Genomic DNA, 14,791 nt, shown 5'->3' on the forward strand with positions numbered 1-14,791 from the left:
ATAGATTTTCCGATATTGATTTATTAGTGCATTAAATTTCCGCACCAAAGCACCAAATATCACAAAAATCGGTACACAAGATCTCTGGACCCATGCGATAGATAAATCCAAGCGGAATTTTGATAGTCTATACCGTTCGGCCGTAATTGGATTCCAAAGTTAGCAGGAGGGGCCCGTTTTACAAAAAATGCCTAAAAACGCGAACGAAACGTCCAATCAATCCCAAATTTGAATCACATGGGGAGGATGGTTTACTCAATAAATCCCCAAAAGCATTTCCACTTTGACCCATAGGGAGCGCCACAAATGCGCAAAATGTAACCGTTTGACACAAAAACATGATTTTTGGGGGGATCAGTTCTCTCAAAAAGAAAAGCAAGTGATCTCAGGAGTGACATAACGATGTCATTGGCCCGCTACATTTGTGGGAGGGGCCTGTTTCTTTAGTGGGAGGGGCCTATTTCCTCAAATCAAAACGGCACGTGTCACGAACGCGGGTTCCGATCGGCACCGAATTCGAATCGCACGTCGCGCGGCCTCCGACGGTAATCCTCCCGGCGTATCCCTCACGTCCCGGCGGCCGCCTGCGACCCGCGACCGGCGTCGGCGCAACCACACTTTGCAATTTCCCAGAATTGCGACGCGTCTAGTTAACACTAGTGCAGTGAGTGACAGACAGGTTAGGCACTGGTGCAACAGATCAGCAACTCACTGCCTGGTGTACAAAAGGGCCTGAGAAACATGCTGCACTGTGATTCAACTCCTGGCTGACAGGCTGTGTGTTCTAAGTTTACTTTAGCTTTTGGTGTAGTGAGTTACAGTACCTACAGTACTGACAGGTGACTGAACTCTCTTCTAGAGAGTTGTGTGAGGTATATCTCTAGTGACAGTAACTGCAGTGCCTCTCTTTAGTAGGCTAGTTTGTTTTACTTATGTAAGTGGTTGGTTACCTGTAGTGACAGGCAATTGTGATTCTTTAGGAGCGCGTGCTTCCACTTGAGTAAATTGTCGGTGTCCTTTATTCATTATGGTGGTTTTGTTAAAGATTATTGTGTTTCTTAATAAATCCCTAGTTTTTGCAACCATGGTTAACCTTTTCCTTTTTCCTCCTGACTCTATTAATATACATGTATGTAACACTCTCATCCCCTAGTTCCAACATTGAGTCGTAACACATGGTCATCGCCAGTATCTTGTCAGTATCATGAATAGAATCCTTCTTCAGTCTCTCACCAGCAGGGGGAGTGCAACCCTGAAATACAAACAAGTAACAGGTCAGTTGTGTGTGCGTGCGTGCTGCAGGCTGCTGATACAGTGTTGATGAGATTAGCACTGCAGGACAGCCTGACAGGCCGTAATCCAGCGATACACTGTCTGTTTGAATGAGAGGTCAACACCTTCAACCTGAGAGTTGGAACTGATTGAACAGATAAAGTTCTGAAATGATCAACAGAACGTACTGTGTTCTGATCTGAGAAACAGAATGTCTCTCTCCCTATGGGTGCCCAAGTAAAGCCTACAACAGTCATTTCCTTTGGGAGATTCTTTTTTGTCTATGGATGTTTTTCAACATCTTTATCAAAGGTGTCATTAATGCTCCAGGTGACTGTATAACATGTGACTAAATGTTTTGTATGCAGACAGACAGACAAACAGACAGACAGAGAGACAGGCAGACAGATAGACAGACAGACAGACAGACAGATAGGCCTAGTTCTTTAGTTCTTATGACACAGTACATCCTACAATAATTCCAAGAAGGCACACCGACTGAAGCCTCTGATTCCAAGATTAGTGCGCACAGTGCACGTGTACACACACACACACACACACACACACACACACACACACACACACACACACACACACACACACACACACACACACACACACACACACACACACACACACAATATTGTGTGTGCGCGCACGCGTGTGTTCCCTCATTCCCTCACTCCTCCAATCTCTTGTTCTTCTCCTCTCCCTTTCTCAGCTAAATTGAAGTGTTCCCCTTGTGGGAAGACTTAGGCCTACTGTAACCAGCATCCCAGGTAAGTAGAGTTTTAGTTAGATAATTTTAACAGTCACAGTTACAAATTGATAGATTAACACTGAGGATTTTACTGTGTAGTCTGTCTTACAATTAAACCAGTGTTCTTGAGGTAAGATGCTGCATAATGATTAATGTGTTACACATTAAGCTGTTTTTTACTTGTGAGAAAACAAAACATAAACAACACGTTACAAATAAGCACATTTAACCCAAAAGAAACAGATGAGATCCTCCAAATCAACGGTTAATTTTTCAGCACAAAGTACACCAATAACAAGTTAATACAATAATATGAAATATAATTGCAATACTTAAAGACTTAATGATGACGAAATAACACACACAGTTATTAAACAGTCAGATAGTTAGGCTTGTAGGAGACATCAGTTCAGTGTTCTACATCTGTCATCATCCTGATCAATAGACATGATCCAAGCTGTCAATCCCTCGGAAAACAACACTCGCTGATTGGCTGATCCACAAGGTCCCACCCTTCCATAACAGAGGCCATCAGATATAAACCTTCTGAGAAGTCAGTCCTGTGTTGTTCATTCTGCCAGCCTGTCTGTCTGTGTGTGTCTCTCTCTCTCTCTCTCTCTCTCTCTCTCTCTCTGTCAGTGTCAGTCTCTATACTCGTCTACACTGATCTGTATTGGTGAGAGCTGGTTGTTTTCTTCTGTTTGTTGCGCTGAACAGAAAACAACAAGACATTTTCTTTAGGAATATTTCGTTGACTTACCTCAGCCTAAGAATCCTTAATATAATAAACATAAACAAAAATAACATAAACAACTTAAAAACAGTGACAGTGTCACAAGTATTGATAGCAAGAGTTTTTTATTCATACTTTTTTGGCTTGAAAGGACACTGACTGGCTTGAAAGCACACTGACTATATTGAATGCACCGTGCTTAAGATCCAAGACACCTTCAACTCTGCTCTATTTTGTGGAAGTGAGATATTACAAACACTTCTGGTTCTGTGTTGAGAGAACAGGGAGGACAAGGAGACATTGGAGAAGACAGATTTTACACAAGGTTCAATCTTAGCAAGAGAATGGACCTGAAGGACCTCTGTCTGACTGACAGCTACTTACTCAACAACACACCAAGGTAAGGAGCAAGCCTTTATCATCACTTTGTCTATTCTGTTATTCCAGTCAGAAGCCTAGCATGTTTCTGTGTGTTATTCATATTATGTGATTTAGTAAAAACTCTCATCCAGAATAAAACACATACAGTATAGACTTTCTGATTTTATATCTCCTTGAGGTTCGGTCCACACATCTAGAGTTCGGGCTGCTACGCCGCCCTCACACCTATGAGTTTGGGACGATTTGCGGCCGTCACACCTATGTCACCCTTCTGTTGTCGTGGTCCTCCGGACGGCCAGTGCCGTATTTGGTCACGAATATCAACCCAAACTCTATTTATGGTAGTGATTGTTCTAGAACTCCATATATGGAGCTGACTGATTAGTTTGCACCTGATGCCATGACCACACATTGAAGTTAGACAACACACTCCATATTTGGGCGTAGCTGCATTGGGAATGCCTTACACGCACACATACATATGTTTGTGTTTGGCCAGCCAGCAGAGATCGTTAATAAACCATATGCAGGTTTACTTGAACCCTGTTCAGCATAATGTACTCTTTCCACCAGCATGGGTTCTTTCTTGCTCTGGTGATGAGGTACCGTCTCCCACCAAGCCCTCATGCCTCTTAATCGGCCCTCCTAGCTCAGGCTTCCCGCTGGAAAGGACCGTGTCATTCAGCCCGCCTCACCCAGCCGTCCCTCTCGACAGCCCAGCCTCCGAGTCCGACTGCAGTTCATACAGCCTCTTCTCCAGAACTCACTCCCTCAACCCTGGCTCTCCGGACAACTCCAGCTCCAGTGATACAAGTGCTATCAGCAGCAGAATCGACAAACGTGTCAACAGTGTGATGCAGTTCTCCGCTCAGGTGGACTCTGTCCTGAGATATGACCACCTGGTGGCAACCAAGAGGTTCTGTCTGGTCTGCGGTGACTTTGCCTCAGGTTTCCACTACGGCGTGGCTTCCTGCGAAGCTTGCAAAGCTTTCTTCAAGAGGACTATACAAGGTGAGAGAGAGAGATAGAGAGAGGAGATAGAGTAGATAGAGCATGATAGTGTGAGAGAGCTATCTCTCGCGCAGTCAGAAGCGTACTTGAACTCTGTGAAGCACGGTCACTCTGAGAGAGTGACCGTGCAGAGCGGCGCGAAGTCCGCTTCTGCCGCATAGGCATACCAACAGGCAGAGAATCATCACATAAATCATCACCTCCAACATGCAACAAGAGAGAGAGAGAGAGAGAGAGAGAGAGAGAGAGAGAGAGAGAGAGAGAGAGAGAGAGAGAGAGAGAGAGAGTTGGGCTGCGGTGGCAAAGTACATTTTTTTGACTATCTGTACTTTACTTGAGTATTTGTATTTTTGAATACTTATGACTTTCACTCCACTACATGATTTAAGACAAATAATGTACTTTTGACTTCACTAGCTGTGTCGTTACAGAGAGGGAATGGTGAAAAATGAATGCTTCAGGGTCCTAACCACTTAAGCCCTATTTCAAATGAGCTTGTAGATCTGCTATTTTCACAATTTCTATTGATATTTGTTTATAGAATTATTGAAAATAATTGCATTTTGTTAATGTCTAAATGTCAATACAGCAATGCACTGAAATTAAAATGAAAATGAAAATGTACTGTCATTTTCACTTTTGAATACTTAAGTATTTTTAAAAGCACTTAAGCAAGTAATCCAGTAGTATACATTAACCATACTTTGTCCACCACTGGTGTTGGGTGTGCACGCCCCCCCCCCCCCCCACACACACACACACACACTGCACGTGCGTGCGTGCGAAAGCGAGCGCGGACGTTTAGTTGAGAGAGACAGACATACAGCGGGTGTGACAAATTGAGGCCAACTTGAGGGGTGTGTAATCTCAATTAATGGACCATGTTAATCAATAGCCAATTAAAGCAGGCTGCTATAGTTTCCCGGCAGATGGAGGCGTCGTGTCAATTGATTTCTGTGTGAAGTCTGGGTGTGTGTTTATTGGTTTATAGATCATCAAGTGATTATTATTTGGACTTCTCTGAGGTAGACAGGGAAGCGACATCTGTAGCCTGTGTGAGTTCATCTATCTGTTCCTTTATACGTATATGGATTTGGTTTGAACGGTATGAAATAGTTATAAATATGTCAGCTCTCCAAGGCAAATAGCGACCCAGTTACTAACTATTGATTGATGATGCTTGCTAGATATTCTGTCAACTGTGGCTGTCCTAATGTGGCATCAGCACTTAACCTCCCTTCTTTTTACGTTTTTGTAAGGCGTTCAGCTTACTGTTAGCCTACCTCAGACGTTTCATTTTCCTAGATCACCATCATTGTAATCAAGCAAGGAATTTAAAGATCAGAGCCGTTTAGGCCCAACAGAGTAGAATGTCGTCTCCCTAGAATGATTTGTGATCAAACATATATGCTTTTTTTTTATAAAATGAAATTAAAATGGGTTTTAAATAGGCTTCGATTTTTTTTAAATGTAAATCACTACAGTCTACATTGTAGACTTGAGCTGGGACTTTGACCAGGTTTAAACCGGAATCAAACGCATCACTGTATTTCAGCACCATAGACAGCGCCTGTATTTTAGCCAGGCAGGCAAATGCAGAACAGACCAGCGACAACAAATACGGATAGATTGGAATTTTCCATTGATCAACACTCATCTCTGTAGATACAGTATCTAGGTGTGCCACGGAAATGCCTGAATGTAAATAGCCTCAAGCTCACAATTGTGAGCCTGTAGAACTGCTATTGTTTTTGTACATACAACAAAGTCTGTCTTGTCTTGTCTGTCTGTCTGTCTGTCTGTCTGTCTGTCTGTCTGTCTGTCTGTCTGTCTGTCTGTCTGTGTCTCTGTCTCTGCCAACTGTAGCTGAAGTTTAGTAACAAAACATGTTCCTGTGTGCGCATGCCTAGGTAATGTCGAGTACAGCTGTCCAATGATTGACCAGTGTGAGATCACCAAGAGAAGGAGAAAAGCCTGCCAGGCATGTCGCTTCCACAAATGTCTGCAGGCTGGTATGATGAGAGAAGGTTAGTAATCCATCCATCCACCCACCCACCCACCCAGCCAAATGTTTGTGTGACTACATGCTTCCATTTTCACTTAGCAACTTAAAGGACGACTTCACCACTTTTCAACATATCTTCATATAATAGGTCCTCACTAATGCTCATGATAAAATGATAAAAAAAAATTCTACTTGGTCTGTGTGTCATAGGAGGGCTGTGGACAGTCCAGAAACCCGTCTACCAGTGACATCATCGTTAGGCAGGATTTTTTTTCCAAAAAGATTTAAAAAAAAATAATCAGATTTTTATTAAGGCGAGAACAATGGGATCTATTATTGCATTGCAACTTTCCAGGAATACAAAGCCTGCAGTTTCTATTAGCTTGGATTCCCCATCGATGATGTCACTGGTAGACGGGTTTCTGAACTGTCCACAGCCCTCCTCTGAGACACAGACTGATTAGAAAAAAATGGTACCATTTTATCATGAGCATTAGTGAGGACCTATTATATGAAGATATGTTGAAAAGGGGTGAAGTCGTCCTTGAAGTGGCCAGTTAACAAAAAAGCCATTTCATGACATCTTTAAATTAAGTTGAAAATGGGTTAAGTGCCTTTAAGCAAGCTGGTGAGGACGCACATCTCCAGCAGTTTGGTTGAATGAGTGTGTGTTGTTCTGCCACAGGTGTGCGTTTGGATCGCGTCAGAGGAGGAAGACAGAGGTACAAGAGGAGGGTGAATTCCGAGCTTGGGCCATACGTTGGAGCCCCATACACACACCCTGTTAACAGTAGTAACAGTAAGTGTCACTGTACACACACACACACACACACACACACACACACACACACACACACACACACACACACACACACACACACACACACACACACACACACACACACACACACACCACCTGGAGTTAAATTAAATAGAATAGTTAATATATATTACAATTACAATACAATTACAATACATTACAATACATTAATGTTTACTTTCCATCTCCGAGGAAACAGAGTGATCTCTCAGCTGCTGGTGACAGATCCCGCCCCCCTGACTGCCAATGAGGACAAATCGACCAATGATAGCGGCCTGAGGTGTCTGCTGACTCTGTGCGACCTCCTGAACCGCGAGCTGCTACTTCTGATTGGTTGGGCCAAACACATACCAGGTACACATTTTATTGTTTTTGATTGATTGATTGATTACGTTTTTGCCCCTGTCACCTACTGGCAGCAGGTGCAAGAAATTTGGTATTGATCGTTCCAGCAGTTTTTGAGATTAGCCCCAGACAAACAAACAAACAGGGTTGAAAAGACATCATCTCACACTTTGCCTAACAAACAAACAAACAAACAAGTACATCTGTAGACAAAGTTGATTGACCTCTGCTCTATCCTACACACCAGGCTTCTCTGAACTGTCATTGGTGGATCAGACATCTCTGCTGCAGAGTGGTTGGATGGAGGCCCTGTTAGTGGGTGTGGCATGGCGCTCCCAGGCCTCAGGGGAGGAGCTTGTCTTTGCAGAGAACTTGCGATTGGACAAAGAACAATGTCACGCCACAGGCATGGCTGACTTGTACGAAGCACTACGTCACCTGTCCAGCAAGTACCACTCCATGAAGCTGAATCAGGAAGAGGTGGTGGTACTGAGGGCCGTCTCACTTGCTAACTCTGGTACACACACACACACACACACACACACACACTTGGGCAGTGTTGTAGAGATCACGTCCAACCTAGCTTCAGTCTCAAGCAAAGTCTCTTGACTTTGACTAGTCGCAGAGCAGCACAATGTGCACAAGAAAAAAAAAATGTGCACAAAATAAAAAACATGTTGTTTATTCTTGCAGTATAGCAGCAGTGTTCACACACCTTTTATGTGTTTTAACCACTTAAACCTGGAGTTCCCCAGGGCTCTATACTAGGCCCCTTCCTGTTTTTGCTCGACACTAACTTCACCAAAAATAGTACAGCAAGAAATTCTACCAAACGATGCTATCCACTAGTGTACACAGTAAAATCCACAGAACTCTCCCAAAGTTGGTATATTGTTGCAGCAGACGACATAGCATCCAAGCACCCGGACATGTTTAATTCCTTAAGTTAAATAATACGAGAAATCCAGAAATGTGAACACATGCCGGCTATTCCCAAATTAGATAAACAAGTTGAAGTCTGAACAATGCTTCTACTGTTGGTGAAAGTATGCAAGAAGTGTGCCACGGTTCTGAGGTGAAACATTGTTATAATAAGGAATTGTGAGATATCCAAGAGCAGCACTTATAGGTAGGATTTGAGACTTTTACATCATTTCTGGGTTAGGAAAGCTAGTAAAGTCCGCCACTATGGTGACTGGTGAAATTATGAAAAACCATCATAATATGTGATATTTTGGACATGCATAAATACTATCTACTATCTATCCAATGGTTCTATGGTTTAGACACACTGCCTCTCTCTCAGACACCATTACACGTTTGTAGTTGATCAATAAGGTCTCCTGCTTCAGTTCCCAGACATCAATCAATATCAATAATTATCTCCTCTGTGATCAATACGTTTAGACACCCTTTCTCCTCTTCCAGTAAACTGAAATGATGCAGCTGCGTGTGTGTGTATGATTCTGACCTCGACCGTCTCCTGCCTCCCCCACCGTCTTTGTCTTTTCTGTCAGTGTCTCTATTTATCCATGTCTTTATTTGACCCATCCTCCCTGTCCCTGTCTCTGCTGTAGATGTAGAGCCAGTAGACGGTGTGGACTCGGTCCAGTGGTTTTGTGATGGTCTCCATGAAGCCCTTCAGGACTACGAGTCCCAGCAGAACCAGTGTGATCCACATCGAGCCGGCCGTCTGCTCATGAGCCTCCCACTGCTCCGTCAGACGGCTGACCTCGCTGCAGTCACTCTGCTCCGCCTACACCACCAACACCGTGTCCCACTACACAAACTACTGCTGGAGATGTTGAAGGCCAAAGCATGAACACGTACGCACGCACGCACGCACGCACGCACGCACGCACGCACGCACGCACGCACGCACGCACGCACGCACACACACACACACAGACAGACAGACAGACACACACACACAGACACATGTCGTGTCTGCGTGCTGTACCCTACTGTAGCTAAACAATTTGTATTTAGAGTTTATTTTCATATGGAAGTATTTTTTCAGAGGACTGTCTCCTTTCCTTGAATACCCACCGTGTGTGTGTGTGTGTGTGTTGTTGGGTAACGTTCTACTGGAGGACATGTATTAAAAAAAAGAAGAAAAAAGAAGAAAAAAAACATAATAAACCCCCCCTATTCTACTTTTCTTTTTACTTTCTTAACTAGTCTTTTCCTAATTAAGTTGTTTTTATTTTGTAAATTATTTTGTAAAGCGACTTTGAGTATTTAGAAAAGCGCTATATAAATTGTGTCACGGAGACTTGTCCTACCTTTATTTTCAAGTCGCCAGCCAGCGCGGAGACGGTTAAAGTTGAGACGCACTTATTCAAGGGTCCAGTTGTAATAACAGCGTTGTTTTAACAAAACAAACTTAAAAACGATCAAACGATCGGCTTCGCTGTGTGGTGTAATTTCAGTATAAATGTGAGTTCAGTCCAGTACAAAGTAACAAACAAAAAACTTTCTAATTTCTTCTTTCTAAATCAAGTTGTATTCGTGGTCAAAAAACTGTTTGCTGCCGTCCTCACTCTAGCTCCAAACATTTCCCCCTGTCCAACTGTCCTCCCGACAGTCTGTCTGTCATTCCTTAATCAAGGGGTGCCCGCACCCTGTGGGTTCTATTGCATAGCTCAAGCAGCGGGGGGCAGCAACGGGTGTCCGAAACAGTAAATAAAATATAGATAACTAAATTGGCTCTAACATACCGGCCCCTAATTGTTAGCCGTCCAGGAAAACAATTACTTAAAAACAAAAAATGAGCCAATAAATCTAAACAAATTAAATCTCTTGAAGTAGGTGCAAGATTCTGATCTCTTCAGATTTGAGATGCACATATCTTCAGTCTTAGGTTATTCAATGTTCAGCTTCTAAGAGAAGACACAGCTTATTTACTGGTCTCTCTAAAGTACTTGTTTTAGTCCTGATCCTCACACTTCGCACAAGACCTTTTGATCCGGGCAAGGTTTCAATAATCCGGCCAAGCAGCCAGGAGTTCCTGGGAGAGGTATCGTCCATGATCAAGACTAAATCGTTTTTGGTGAGGTTCTTTTTTGGTTTCAACCATTTACTTCTCTCTTGCATAAGGGGAAGGTACTCGTTCGTCCATCTCTTCCAAAAAAGGTCCGCAATATATTGTACTTGCCTCCAGCGTCTGCGGGAGTACAAGTCTACCTTTTGGAAGAGTCCTGGTGGCATGACTGGTTTTGTTTTTAGGAGGAGCAAATGGTTTGGAGTTAGAGGTTCCAGGTCATTAGGGTCGCTTGTTACCGTAGTAATCGGGCGGTCATTCATAATGGCCTCGACTTCACAGAAGGCGGTTTGTAGAGCCTCTTCATCCAACCGTTGTTCCTTGAGGACTGAAAGAAGGATTTTCTTGACTAGACGTATCAGTCTCTCCCAAACTCCGCCGTGATGGGCTCCAGTGGGAGGGTTGAAAGTCCATCTCACTCCTTCGTTTAGCATTGTATTCTGTATCTTTGTGTGATCCAATTCATTTAGGGCCTTTGTTAGCTCTCGGTTTGCTCCTATAAAGTTGGTTCCATGATCCGATCTGAAGCTTGACACAGGTCCCCTTCGACAGATAAATCTGCGTAGGCCTAAGGCGTTTATGCAGGAATCAGTGTCCAGATAGCTTGCCACCTCTAAGTGGACAGCACGGCTCACTAGGCACGTGAAGATCACTCCCCAGCGTTTTACCTGCGACCGGCCCCGCTTTACCTCGATTGGACCGAAGTAATCAACCCCCACGTGAGTGAATGGCGGTTCATCTGGTGAAGCACGGTCACAAGGAAGATCTGCCATTTTCTGTTCTCCAGGTCTGGCTTGGAAGCGTCGACAGAAAACACAGTTCTTGCTTACCTTTCTGGCTAAGGAGTTTGCACAAGGTATCCAAAATTTCTGCCTGAGTCTGGAGAGCATGTGACCTCTTCCTGAGTGGCCGACCTGCTGGTGAATTTCGTGTAAGATGAGTTGAGAGATATGGGACTGTTTGGGTAGAATGATCGGATTTTTTGTTTCCATCGGCATAGCCGTCTTATTGAGTCTTCCTCCAACTCTTATGATGTCCATATCCAAGATAGGGTCTAGCTTACGGATAGAGCTGCTGGCTTTGGTACATGACTTTCCTTGTTTTAACAGGTCCTTTTCTTGTTTAAAGAATCGTTCTTGCTCAAAGCAAATGATGGTTTTCTCTGCTTCAGCTAAGTCCTTGACTGTTAGGCTTGTAATTTGATTTTGATCCATCAGTTGGTCCTTAGGTGACTTGACTACGGTCTGTTTGAGCCTTAGCCGCTGTTTGAGCGGTTTGTCTGGGGGTGTGAGTATTTTCCTTTTTTGTCCGAGTTTCTGTAGGCGTTCCTTGAACTTTAGTATCCAACCTACAGCTCTCTTGAGTCTGTTCCAAGATGAGTAGTACTCAATGAATCTTCTAGTTGGGCTAATGTCATCCACCCTCAGAGTGTTAACGCTGATTTCCTTTCTGACCTCAGGATCATCGGGAGATATGTAATCCAGATCTTGAGGAGTTTTCCTCCATTCAGTTTCTGTTTGAAACAGAAATTCTGGTCCATGAATCCATCTTGTTGACTTTAAGAAGGCTTCAGCTGTTAACCCTCGTGAGGCTTCGTCAGCTGGATTTTCTTTTGATCTGATGAACCTCCACTGATCTTTGTGCGATAGCTCACGGATCAAAGAAGTTCTGTTAGCCACGTAGATGTTAAATCTTCTTACTTCATTTCTGATATACTTCAGCACAGCCTCGCTGTCTGTCCAAAATCCTGAAGGCTCCAATTCAATATCCAGTTCCGACCTCAACAGTCTATCCATTCTGGCTGCGAGTGTGGCAGCAGCAAGCTCCAACCTTGGAATAGTCATCTGCTTTAAAGGTGTTACTCTAGATTTCCCCATTAGGAACGCAATATGAACTTTCCCAGTTGCATTGGTCAATCGAAGGTAGCTTACACTGCCATAGCCCTTTTCACTGGCGTCACAGAAATGATGCAGTTGGGCGTTCTTAACTTGTCCAAAGTTCTTTGGCTTCCAACATCTGTCAATTTGGAATTCAGATAGTTGCTCCACCTCAGAAATCCAATTATTCCATGCTGTCACGTACACCTCAGGAATTACATCATCCCATCCACACTTCGCTTTGCAAAGTTCTTGGAGGATCTGCTTAGCTCTCAGGGTGAATGGAGACAGGAATCCCAGGGGGTCGTAGACAGAGCTTACGACAGATAAGATGCCTCGACGCGTAAGGGGTTTGTCCTTGAGAGCAACTTTGAAGGTGAAAGTGTCGTTTTCGATATTCCATTGTACTCCGAGTGCTCTTTCCAGAGGAAGCTTTTCTCTGTCCAAGTCCAGTTCTTTGATTTGCTTTGCCTTATGCTCCTCGGGAATGGAAGAAAGTACAGCACGGCTGTTGCTAATCCATTTAGTCAACTTGAATCCGCCCTGAGAACACAAGTCTCTGAGATTTTCAGAGAGGGAAATGGCTTGTCTTTCTGTCGCGACAGACTTGAGACAGTCATCGACGTAAAAGTTCCTTTTGACTGTTTGGCTGACCTCTTCGCCAAACTTGTGCCCGTTGTCCTCAGCGGTTTTGCGCAGAGCAAAGGTTGCACACGTTGGTGAGGATATAGCACCAAAGAGGTGAACAGTCATCCGGTACTCCTCTAGGTTCTTGGTTGCGTCACCTTCCGGCCACCACAGGAACCGCAGGAGGTCCAAGTCATCCTGATGGACATGTGCCTGATGAAACATACCTTCGATGTCCGCCATCATGGCGATAGGCTCTTGCCGAAATCTTAGCAGAACACCGATTAGTAAGTTCGCCAGGTCAGGTCCTTGCATGAGTTCACTGTTCAGGGATGTACCTTTGTATGTTGATGAACAGTCGAATACTACCCTAATAGTTTTCTTTCTTTTATGGTACACTGCATGATGGGGTATATACCATACCTTGCCATCTTCCCGCTGAAGCATTGGATGTGGAACCTTTTCGGCATAGCCCTTTCTGATAACATCATCCATGAAAGCCTTATACTCCGATGCATATGTTTCATCAGACTTGAACTTCCTGATCAGGTTCAAAACACGTTGCTTCGCCATATCGCGATTATTTGGCATAACCACGTTCCTGTTGCGCAGTGGAAGCGGCATGTAATAGTGTCCATTCTGATGGGTCACAGAGCTTGTCATCAGCTGCATAAACTTGTGGTCTTCAGCAGACATGTCATTTTCCTCATATAATTTCTCTGGGAAATCATGGTTGTACTGCTGTACTAAGAAGTCCTTCAGCACCGTGACTGAGATCCGATTGACTTTCACTTTTGGCTGTCCGGAAGTCACTACAGAGGTGCGAGGTTCAAGCGGTCCATTGACCGTCCATCCAAATACAGTCTTCACTGCATATGGTCCATTATCTTGGCTATTAATGATTTGCCACGGTTCTAGTGCTTTCGGGGCATTTACTCCAATAAGGAGTTCAACATCTGCATCAAGTTCCTGCAGCTTGACATCCTTCAAATAAGACCACTTAGCTAGATCTTTCTGTGTTGCCATGTCTTCCTTTGACACAGGAATCGAATTCTGGGTGTAGACATGTGGGAGTTTAATAAAAACGTCCCCATCTAAATTGCCTACCTCCAGTCCTGATAACTCATAACTGGTGACAGTCTTCTCCTGTCCCATAGTTTGCAGGAGTATTTCAGTTTTACGTCCTTTTGCGTTCAACTGTCTTTTTAGTCTTTCTGTACAAAATGTCCCAGAGCTCCCCGGATCAAGAAAGGCGTAGGCCAACACCCTTTTACTTCCTTTCATGACCTTCACTTGAACCGGCACAATGGGGAGTGCACACTCTCTACCGGCCCCGGTTCCTATACCAGATTTGATTGAGACTTGAGCATTGCTAATGAAGGCCTCCTTTGGTGTCATAGCTACTTTGTTCAGATGCAAGATGGTGGGATGTCTCCCTTGACATTCCTCACATGTCATCCTTTTCTTGCAGTCTTTGCTCATGTGGCCCCTGACCAAGCATCCAAAACAGAAGCCCTTTTTCTTGAAAAAGTCTACTTTGTCATTGTGTGGCTGTGTCCTCAACTTGTGGCAATCCATAGTGGGGTGTTTGCCTTCACAGAACACACATATAGCATCGTAGGTAGGTGTGCTGTCGCTTTTGGATGGCTTGTCATTTGAACGCATTTTTATTTCACCATCAGTCATAACGGCTACTGATGTCGCAAAACTCCTTGACTTTGGCTGTTTTTGCTCTGTAGCTGGTTTGACAACCCTTTTGTTGGGGTGCTCTCCTATATCGCCGAATAGGGGGTCTAAAAGTATCTTGGCCTGTTTTTCCATAAAGGCTACGAGATCACTGAATCTAGCTCGCTGACCATTTCTCTCCAATATGTCACAAGCTATAGTTCTCCATCTTTCTCTTAGTCTAAAAGGCAG

General features: G+C 44.0%; 1 protein-coding gene across 1 annotated transcript; it reads left to right on the forward strand.

Annotated features, from left to right (window-relative positions):
• Positions 1-3,109: 3,109 nt before the first annotated feature.
• LOC311050608 (estrogen-related receptor gamma-like) lies at positions 3,110-9,149 on the forward strand (the record flags this gene model as incomplete). The annotated part of the gene is made up of 7 exons (XM_084064694.1): positions 3,110-3,165; positions 3,796-4,157; positions 6,068-6,184; positions 6,848-6,961; positions 7,175-7,336; positions 7,575-7,844; positions 8,905-9,149. 7 exons carry the CDS (start codon positions 3,110-3,112, stop codon positions 9,147-9,149), a joined length of 1,326 nt encoding a protein of 441 aa, XP_083920820.1.
• Between the last annotated feature and the right edge of the window lie 5,642 nt (positions 9,150-14,791).

The sequence above is a fragment of the Gymnoscopelus microlampas genome (genome assembly GCF_963454915.1).
Source record: "Gymnoscopelus microlampas genome assembly, chromosome: 8".
Taxonomy (NCBI): domain Eukaryota; kingdom Metazoa; phylum Chordata; class Actinopteri; order Myctophiformes; family Myctophidae; genus Gymnoscopelus; species Gymnoscopelus microlampas.